General features: G+C 41.3%; 1 protein-coding gene across 6 annotated transcripts; it reads left to right on the top strand.

Annotated features, from left to right (window-relative positions):
• Nucleotides 1–827: 827 nt before the first annotated feature.
• Nucleotides 828–8,060, top strand: LOC123519493 (carbohydrate sulfotransferase 11-like). 6 transcript variants are annotated; one of them, XM_045280840.1, is made up of 7 exons: nucleotides 828–1,226; nucleotides 1,325–1,469; nucleotides 3,600–3,680; nucleotides 3,780–3,832; nucleotides 5,164–5,423; nucleotides 6,218–6,352; nucleotides 6,816–8,060. In XM_045280840.1, exons 3-7 carry the CDS (start codon nucleotides 3,619–3,621, stop codon nucleotides 7,335–7,337), a joined length of 1,032 nt encoding a protein of 343 aa, XP_045136775.1. In that variant the 5' UTR covers nucleotides 828–1,226; nucleotides 1,325–1,469; nucleotides 3,600–3,618; the 3' UTR covers nucleotides 7,338–8,060. The 6 variants fall into 6 exon arrangements, with proteins under 6 accessions (XP_045136775.1, XP_045136776.1, XP_045136779.1 ...); XM_045280841.1 differs by having other exon boundaries at nucleotides 3,467–3,680; XM_045280844.1 differs by lacking the exon at nucleotides 1,325–1,469.
• Nucleotides 8,061–10,888: the final 2,828 nt, after the last annotated feature.

Below are 10,888 nucleotides of genomic sequence, written 5' to 3'. Positions count from 1 at the left end.
TGTCAGGGCGCCCTCAGTCCGCCAGCCTGCCGCCGACCTCACAGGGAGGAGTCCTGGGTGTGACTTGGTTGCCGCATGCCAGGAGACGACGGTCGGGTTATCCAGAGCGAGGTAGACTCTGTTACATTCATTCTCTACTGTTGTGTTACCATAAGAACAATTCATGTATGTACGTACCTACACATATACATAGCAGAACATGGCAAAGGTTATATACTGAATTCAGCAGCAGAGTAAACAGCGCGCCAGACTTTCTGTTGTCTTTGAAAATAATATAAAAAAAAAATACACCGATATCTTCTGACGTTGTCAGGTAAGGTTGGTCTTCCTCTTTTTTTTTTTTTTCTTTTGTAGTTTTGTTAAATGTCAGTAGTCGTGGGAGCACAAATACCGCAATGAGTGATGTGTCTCCCTTCTCCTCCTCCATCACTGTCACCAGTCGGCAGTCATGCTTCATGCAGCCTTCCACCACAGTATAGCTTAAGTACTACAGTGAGCAGCCGAATCATATCAATGTGTATTTCACAGAAAAGTGTTCATGACTGATTTTACGAGTACTTTTATGAAGTATTTGTATTCGTATTAGAATAACAGTACTTCAGCTTATTCACATTCCTGGGAGTTTGATATATCCGCACTGAAACGCACAACTATGCATGTATGCGAGTCACCATTCAACCCACTCTGTAGAGCCTTGCCCCGCACAGCACTGCACGCCTCGCCTTGCATTAGCGGGCAGTTCACCGCCTCACCTCCACTGTACGCAGACTTAAGTGAAAGTTAGGTCTTCCATGAATGATTTCATGACTCCATTGATAGTTATCAAAGAAAGTAAAAAAATGGATGGCAAGCCGACTTATCACCGAGTTGCCATAAAAAATTGTGTTTATAAGAGTGAAATGTTAATAATCAAAACAGGTTCCGTTTACTGTGGGTTGTGAGCGCAAAGGATAAACTTGAAATTACACCTGATATTTGTGATCTGTCCCCAAGATCGTGATTGTGTTAGGCCGGCGGAAAGGCTGACAACGGTGACTAAAACAAACACCACAGCCACCCGCTGCCCTCCTTCCCACCAGCCAGCCAACCAGCCAGGCAGCCAGCGCCCACCAGCCAGCCCCGGCCAGTCCATCAGGCAGCGTGCACGGAGAAGCAGGGCAAGATAACGCTGCCTCGTTCTCACATCTCTCACCGTGAGGGAGAAACACTCTAGCTGTGAAACGTTGGTAAGAGTATAGTGAAATCTTATTTTTTTTTCCTCTCTCTCTCTCTCTCTCTCTCTCTCTCTCTCTCTCTCTCTCTCTCTCTCTCTCTCTCTTTCAAGCGCCAAGGCGTCTAGTGCGTGCAGGACACAGTGCCAGCAGTGCCCACACAGCAGTGCCAGGAATTACCACTCTAGGTCTGCGACACTCCCCACTCAGCACCGCACATCGCTCTGCGGAGGCACTTGCTCCAAGGAGTAACTCGAGGTAAGTAACAGTGTGGATCCAAGTCATGGGGGTATCATTCCACCGGTAGACGCTTGCAAGGTGCTCGGACAGAGTACAGCTTGGCGTGCGTCCTCCACCGTTTGACTGCTTTTGAATCCAGCTGGAGAATGGGCAGTATTTTCAAAACGCTTTAAATTTATGGTTATTTTCAAAGGCTGGTTCTCATGGATGTTTTTCTTCACAGTGATAATGAATAACACTTGATAAGCTAACATTGAAGTCACAAAAACACCATTGGAGACCCGCGGCAGTTTCCACTAGAGCATATTAAATGTAGTAGATAAAATAACGAAAAGTTGCACAATGTGGTCACAACTTCATTCTACTGAGGAAGCGCACTCCTATCCATCTAACAGTGATCCGTCCCAGGGAGAAAAGGAACTACTGTGGGAGTTTATTCAGGTACACAGGATCCAGAGAAGTGTTTACAGAGGCATTACCGATTATTGTAGTCTTTAAATGATTTTACTGAACAAAACAATAAATCTAGAGACACAAAATGTTATAAGTAATCGACCACTCCTTTCGATTGAAACCCTTCAATACTGGGACACATTTTTACCTAGACATTTGTGTACGATTAGACTACCTTATTTACATTAGGAAGGGTCCATGGAAATCAGAAGATTAATGGCCAGTTTTCGCTATTCTAATCCCCAAGCAGATGAGTTTCTGAAGCTGTAAAAAAAATCCCTAAATACTAAGCAGAATAGATATGGAAGCGGGCAATGGTATTGAAAGGGTTAATCCCTGCAGGTGCCGCAGCAGGTACAATATTGGAATGAAAAGGACACGCATGAATCTGTGCTTTCTTTTACTAAACATCAGGGACGCCATTTTCTTTTCACTTTGATGCTCTAATTATTATAATCAAATCCGGAGTGACAACATAAAAATCTCAACTTAATACAGTAAAGACAAGTAAACATCTATATAACTAATTCACGCCGTGTGTGTGTGTGTGTGTGTGTGTGTGTGTGTGTGTGTGTGTGTGTGTGTGTGTGTGTGTGTGTACGCTTTTCAGTGACCTACCTCCTGATCCCGCGCGGTCATTGTGGACTTAACGGTGTCCTGATGAAGTGACGTCTCCTTTCCTCCCTCCTCCCTCCTTCCTTACCGGTGACTCCTCCCGTATGTGTGTACACCTGTGAAAGAATTACAGCTGTTACAGACACACACACACACACACACACACACACACACACACACACACACACACACACACACACACACACACACACACACACACACACACACACACACACACACACACACACACACACACACACACACACACACACACACACATTGAATGAGGATGATTTATAGAGACAGGAAAAGACGAGCTAATTCAAATCGTCTTCTACTATAAACTGGTAGATGATAATTAGTAGGTACACACACGCTCATCCAACCACCTACACACACACACACACACACACACACACACACACACACACACACACACACACACACACACACACACACACACACACACACACACACACATCTATAGCGTACAACTCTCCTCCGTACCTGGCATGTGATCACGTACCCTATACCTCTCCTTGGCTCCCACCACCCACTCACTCACCTGTCCTATACACGCTCACCAGTCCACGATATACACGGCCCCGCAACTCCCCTCTTCACTCCAATATCTTGAGATTTACAGGTAAACACTCACCCACTCACTCACTCAAGAGTCTCTCTCTCTCTCTCTCTCTCTCTCTCTCTCTCTCTCTCTCTCTCTCTCTCTCTCTCAGTAACCAAGGGTATTCAAAGCTTCAGTGATATCCGTGATGCTCTGAGTCACGCACATGACCCTCTTACCAAGTGACCGCCGCGTAAAGTTTTTGTAACACTTAGGGTGAAACGGGAGAGCTGCACTCATTCACACAAGTCTCACCTTTCCCACAACATTCAGGGAGCGTCAAGGCGTTTTAAGGAACTCATGCACCTCTGGCCTCCAACAGGCGATGGATTTGTGACTGTTTTGTGTGTGCGTGGTGGTATCGGCACGTTACCAGCTCGCCTCGCCCCTCACAAACATCTCCAATTCCCAGCGGCTCGCCAGTCATTATAAGGGCTTAATTTCCTCTTGTGCAGGGACTTCTCGCAGTCCTGTATGTCACGTCTCCCAAGATGGCTCCTCTACCTGAGCGTGGCACTTTTCACCTGCATTCTGTGGTGAGTGTCTTGACCAGCACGCACCCTAAAGTCTGTATTTTGTGAATCATACACCGCCAGTACTTCATCACTTAACCGTGTGGTGTGGTGGCTTTGCAGGAGCAGAAGCCCTGGCACCACGTCATCCTGGTGGGCTCTCGTCACCCCTACCGGTGAGGCATCAGGAGTCAACACTCAGCACTGTCACACTACCTTGTAGTTAGCCAGGCCATGGCCGAGCAACTGGGCAGACCTGACATTTGGTGGCAATCTGTCCCATGAGCTTTGCGGGTTTCAAAGTTACATTTTTTTTCCAAAGATTTAATCAGATTCCTTTGACAATGACAACTAAACGTTTGAAAGTGAGAGTATATAAGAAATAATAATAGTAGTAGTAGTAGTAGTAGTAGTAGTAGTAGTAGTAGTAGTAGTAGTAGTAATAATAATAATAATAATAATAATAATAATAATAATAATAATAATAATAATAATAATAATAATAGTAGTAGTAGTAGTAGTAGTAGTAGAAGTAGAAGTAGAAGTAGAAGCAGAAGTAGAAGTAGTAGTAGTAGTAATTACAATAAATAAACAAAACCGTAACTATCCTTGGCACGCAACACACGTACGGTTCACTCTTCACTAAACAACCCATCCAACCAGCGAGACTAACATGCATGGTAAACACATGCCTAATCTTTGTAATACATAACTTGAAACGCAATACATATTCCTGAACAAGCCGTATAACTTCAAGTAGACTCTTTTGAAAGTAGAAGAAAAGCGGCGCAGGTGTTTCAGAATATGGTGATTTACTTGGTGCACATGCGGTAACGACTCTCGAGTGCCGCACAGAATATCGATATTTTCGGCATTTTTTTTATCAACTAGAACATAAATCACATCACTTTTATTCGAACTGCTTACCATCTCTGTACGTTATAACAATATCTACATGCATACTGTAATATACTTCTGAAATCAATTGATGGACAGCAAAAAATAGTAACTATATCAATTTTCGATTTATTTTCTAGTGAAAGGCTGCCTCTCTCTCTCTCTCTCTCTCTCTCTCTCTCTCTCTCTCTCTCTCTCTCTCTCTCTACTCGTTCTTGACGGGATGCCATTAATTCCCACACCCAAAGTTCTTGTTCACACCCTGCCGCCAGATGTCAGGACAGCTCTGCACACCCACGTGACAGTTAGTAACAGCATGACTGCCACCAAGTATTTCAACATCAAAGTAATTCTGATGGAAAGAAAATAAAATCTAAGAAAATCACACACACACACACACACACACACACACACACACACACACACACACACACACACACACACACACACACACACACACACACACACTTTCAAGCATAATGAACAATCAATTAAGAACTTGCATCCAGAACAGGTGTAACCCAATATAATGACTCATTGCTATGAAATGTCTGCACATACGCATAAAGATACTTTTCTATTGAATTTCTCATCCACTGTGTACCTTCAGAAATACGCGTGATGAGGCAGTCAGGCCTTGGGGTCAACATAGGCGGGTCCAACAAGATGGTAGCCGAGTCTGGCGATGACGCGGAGCGCCAGCGAACTTTGCGTTGGGAGGAGGAGCAGCAGCGTCGGAAAACTGCCCTCAGGCAAGCGTGTCGTAAGTGGTCACCCAAGGCCACAGAGTACCTTCCGAATGGCAAGAAGGACTTGATCTTCCTTCTGGTGGATGACCGTCACAAGGCTCTGTACTGTTTTGTGCCCAAGGTATAGTTTGTTTTTTGTCATCGTTTAGCACCTCTAATCACATATGCAAACGATAAGACAGTGGTGGAGACCGCTGACCTGAGCCCGGTCACACTGCAGGCACCACCTCACACTACACAGTCTTTTACTCGGATATACAAAGACACCAGCGAGCATGCCAGTAGCATCAGCTAACCTTCTTATGCATAGACAGGTTTATGATCATACATTTTGAAGCAAGTCCTTAATAATCAGATTGAGTTGAAAATAAGGAACAAAGAACATCAATGGAAACTTAAGACAAGAAGACAAAACAACATGAATGAAGATAAAATCTCGTAGTCAGATCAGATTACCACATTTACCACATAAACAACTTTTGGTGACGCAAGACAACACATTAGTGATTCAGGACTTGCTGTCTTTGACACCTGAGAACACTTGCCACCCCTCAGTTTGCACCACATGCCGTACATTATGCCCACTGTGGTGGCGCCTTAACTCTTTGGCTTCCCTTCAAGCTAATTCATGAAATGGAATGGCACGAGTTTCATATATATTTTCAACAGAATATGATTTGTTAATTTAAAAACTGTGGTATCTAAAGTTAGACCTTTATTCTCTTATCAGTTTGAAGCAACAAGTGTCAGGGCGTCAGCAGCAGTCACAGAGATAATATCGATCAGTCAGGCTCCTTCACGTGCAAGGCTCCCACACTGGCAACACTACCCCTGCCCTCCATTGCACCGTCATTACGTGACATTGTACTGCACCTGCCTGCCTCACCTGTGCTCTTACATCACTCCCTCTCTCAGGTGAGCTGCACCACCTGGAAGAGCATCTGGATGATCCTGACGGGGATGACCACCATAAAGAACCCCCTGGACATCAAGCCATATGTGCCACATTTGCTGCAAGAGGAAATGATGCTGGCGAAGCAGCCGTATAATGTGAGTCCATCTTACACTGCGCCCACTCTAACCTCTTCACCATCAATATTATAATTGTCATTATTATTATTATTATTATTATTATTATTATTATTATTAATCTATTAATTTATTTATTTTATGGTATATTTTTTTCCATAAAGATGATATATAGGAATCATCTTTAACGTAAGAAAATATATATGAAAAATAAAATAAAGTCTATAAAGACTTTATTTTATTTTATATATATTGACTCAAATTTTAGCTGAGACGCACTATTTCGGGGTCACTCTTTCCATCTCTTCTGGCATTAACACTCACATGATTTTAGAATATCAGTTTACCAAAGAAAACAGAAAGAAATCATTAACATTGCAAATGAGACCAGCCATTTATAACACTACTTCTATTATCACTGCTACAGTGGTATAGTGTGTGCATGTGAGTATGAGTGAGACTAATCTTCTCCCTCTCTCATCAGACTTCAGTGCTGGAGAACAAGCTCAACACCTATACCAAGTTACTGATAGTTCGGGACCCTTATGAGCGCCTCCTCTCAGCCTACAAAAACAAGCTGGAGCACGGCAAGAACCACACGTACTGGGGACGATATGTACGCCAAATCATAAAATACAACAAGAAACATGGAGCAGGTGCCAACACAGAATTCACATTCTCAGCATTTGTGAATTATGTGAATAGCCTCACAGAGCCTCACTTCAATGAACACTGGAGGCCTTACCACCAACTCTGCTTCCCTTGTGCTATAAAATATGATGTCATTGCCAAATACGAAACATTGACGGACGATTCTGAACGTTTCTTGCGGTTAATTGGGGCTCCTGATGACCTTCACTACCCTAGCTATCTGCCAAGTAAAACCGCGTCTCTCCTCCCGCAGTACATGGCTAATCTGTCCCGAGCCCAACGCCATGACTTGTATCAGGTGTACCGACGAGACTTTGAGGCATTTCAATATCAGCCTTTTGGTGGGTTGGTCTAGAGCTACACACACTAGTCTAATAAAAACAAAACGCCAATATCCAGTGTTAAAAAATACCAATGCGGGTCTTTTCGGAATACTGAAAGACACTGAAAGAAACCCGTACGCTTGTATCGTATCCTATATGAAGCGCCACAGAGGCAGCAAGACGCTAATGGCCGGGTTCTCGAGGTTCTCGCTAGGCCTATATTGTGCGAGCGACGCTGACAGGTCGCTCATCACTTTAACTAGTCAAATAGACATAATTTTGGCGTCCTGTTCTGCCTAATGCGTTTTATAAGTTTTCATAATTGTACAAATATTAAAATACAAATAACTTACCATGTGCACGAGCCTCACACCCGCAAGGCCGCAACATACTGCTGGTTCACTCGGTGTTTGTTTGTTTGTTTTTTCCTCACCGTCAACGTTACATCACAATCACTGAAAACTTTGCTGTCAACATACACTAACATGCAACCTCCCCATAAAGCAGAGTATTCCTTACAGAGGTACAAGCATGAAAGGTGCTGTGAAAGTTCACAAGCAAAGCGAAACATCGAGACAACACACTATAGGGCCACACTGCAGTTACCACTTAGCTGAAGCAGTTGTTGCGCACGATTGTTGCGCAACAGTGGCGTTCCTCTTTCCCTTTCAAGATTGACAGGTTGTGTTATTATTTACTTTTTTCCACATTCGCATCGTTTTTTTTTTTTTTTTACGTTTTGATTTAATTCAATTGACGCAAATTCTAGCAATAATATGAGAATGTACGAAATATGATAATATACAAGATGCAATCATAAGGATAACAATGGCGAATTATCAGGAAACATTTATAACATGGTTACATGTCATTAATCAAAAGCATGTTCATGGCAATTTTCAAGTAACAACGTTTCACATTTGCCTTAAAAGAGTTCATTACTTAGTATTGAGTAGGTATACGTTGCTATTTTTGACCAAGTTGAAAAATTTTGGTCTGTCACTTGTCAAAAGCCAATTATCTAGAGTAAAGTGTGTGTTGGTCAGATTTTGGCATGCACTGGTCTTTCATGGAAAGTGTTATCATAAGCCAGAGATTATTAATCCAGTTCTCAGGGGTTGTTTTCTTAGTCGTGATGCATTACCTGTGTGCAACCATTATGAAAATAATACCCTTCAAAATGTGAATACCTTATACTACAGCGGCAAAGCGTACTGAACGAGGTCGCAGCAAGACTCCATAGCATTTGAGAATATGTTGTCCTTCATCCACTAGTCATTATCCACTCATGAACCACAAAGATGGGTAAACTGAAACTGAGTAGTAGAATAAAGAATTTTTGTATTTCTGTAGAATTATACACTGACTTTAACGATACATAACAAATATTTCAAATGCACTTTCTTTCTGAGAAAGAAAAATATCTACAATCATATATCCTTTTTTCCTTCTTTAACAAAAGCATAGCATCTAGTAAAAATAAAAGCAAAGGTATTTTTCTACTTACAACTGAAAATTAATTCTGCTGTCATAACCTCACTATTACCTATTGGCTACTGCAGGAATGGTGGATATAAAACAGTCAAGCAATTCTACAAATGGAAATATGTTTTAAATAACTGTTAAACACACAGTGATCAATTAAGATGCCACAAAACTTGGTACAAAACTATAAATGTGAAACAAAAGAGGCCAAATGTAATAAGAAGAATGTAAAAATGTAAGAAATATGAAAATGCAGAAACAGATGACTGCTATGCACATTCCTTCAATGGACATTCAGAAAACATGTACCAGACAAAAGAAAAGATAATGTAAAAGTTTACAGAGCAATGAAAACAAAAAAGTAAAATTCATATACCTCTGGCAGTATTGGTACACAACTGTGAAGGATGGAGCTTTGAATATTTAACAATAAATGTACGATACATACAACTACATATGGTTTGGTGACCTCAGAGTGACTTAAGCTAACATGTATGTATTCAAAGTAATGACACCTGAAAAATAAACTGATACCAAAGCTTTCCATTCATTTCAATATAACTCAAATTGGTACCTAATGCTGTTGACACAATTTCATATATCATCACTCAGTTCCCTCAGCTGCCACTCCTTGCTCTTGTTCCTCCAGGATCACTTGATGAAGGACCAGCTTCGGGGATGGCAAAAGACGCCTGGAAAATTCAACAATACAGGTACGTCCTTGTTCCTCCTCCACCAGATGATACTCTTCACCATCTTGATTCTGAGTAGTGAAAAGGTAAAATCAAGTTAAAATTATTAAAAATTATGTGATTACAACTTTAGGCACTAAGCACTACATATTTTAGGTTCTCCAGAATGATAGCTGGCTCGTTTCTGTTACCAAATTGGGAGGTTTAATCTCCCAAGCACAACTGCTTCTTCAAAAAACTTGCCAGAGATATATAAAAGTACCAGCCAAGTAAAAGTCCCAAGAAATATAGTGTTACTGATGAAAGGCATCTTTATAAGTAAGTATAGCAACCTGACAGTCAAAGCCAACAATATAACTGTATGTCAGACTCTAATTCATCATGTGTGTACTGTCTGAGTTGAATCACTAATGACAACTTCTTCTGGATGAAGAAACATAAGGCTCTACAATCTACATCAACTGCCATCTAAAGAATTTAAAATATTAATCAATAAGATACATTTTGCCTTCATTAAGTACATAAATTCAAATATGAAGAAAGAGAGACAAAACAAAAGGAAGAATTGAAGAAACTGTGCTATCAGTAAATAGCACAACTGTAATATATGCTGAACAAGAACTTTAAAAAGATACTTCAAAATAACATTACTATTCCAACATAGGCACAGGAAAATAAAACCTGAAGATGGAAGGAGAGCAATAGAAAGTTTAAAAAGCAGAGGTGCCTGTGGTATTAACAAGATGGATGTTGTAAACAGAAGTGCATATCGAAGATCTGACAGTAGTAAGAAACAAAACAAGAACCTGCTACACAAACTGCATCATAGAAGGAACCACTGTACCTACATGGTTCACTTCACTGAAACTCACAACCCTAGAGCAATTTGTACAGCTTACAGACATTCAACAATTAACAGCACAACTTACTTTAGCCTTCCTTTGCACACTCCATACATACTGACACCAGGTTTTTGCAAAGGCCTCAATCTCACCCTTCTTCAGAAGACCATTGCCTAATGTCCATGATGCCAGAACACTGCAGGGGTATGGGATTCGGCAATCTACAAATAGGAATACGGAATTAAATGTTTTGTGATAATGTCTACACAAAAGTAAATGTGACATATCAGGTTTAATAAAGATGATGTAATATGAACATTAAAATTAACAACAATCAGGAGGAAGGAAAGAAGTTCATCAAACAACTCACAAAGATTAATGGTTAGCAGTCTTGAGGAAATGGTAGCAAAAGCTATATATCAGTCTGCAAGAAGAGAGAGAGAGAGAGAGAGAGAGAGAGAGAGAGAGAGAGAGAGAGAGAGAGAGAGAGAGAGAGAGAGAGAGAGAGAGAGAGAGAGAGAGAGAGAGAGAGAGAGAGAGAGAGAGAGAGAGAGAGAGAGAGAG

Source organism: Portunus trituberculatus, chromosome 45, assembly GCF_017591435.1.
Source record: "Portunus trituberculatus isolate SZX2019 chromosome 45, ASM1759143v1, whole genome shotgun sequence".
Classification (NCBI taxonomy): Eukaryota; Metazoa; Arthropoda; class Malacostraca; order Decapoda; family Portunidae; genus Portunus; species Portunus trituberculatus.
Note: the sequence above shows the minus strand (reverse complement) of the source record. Positions and strands in the feature narration are given on the sequence as shown.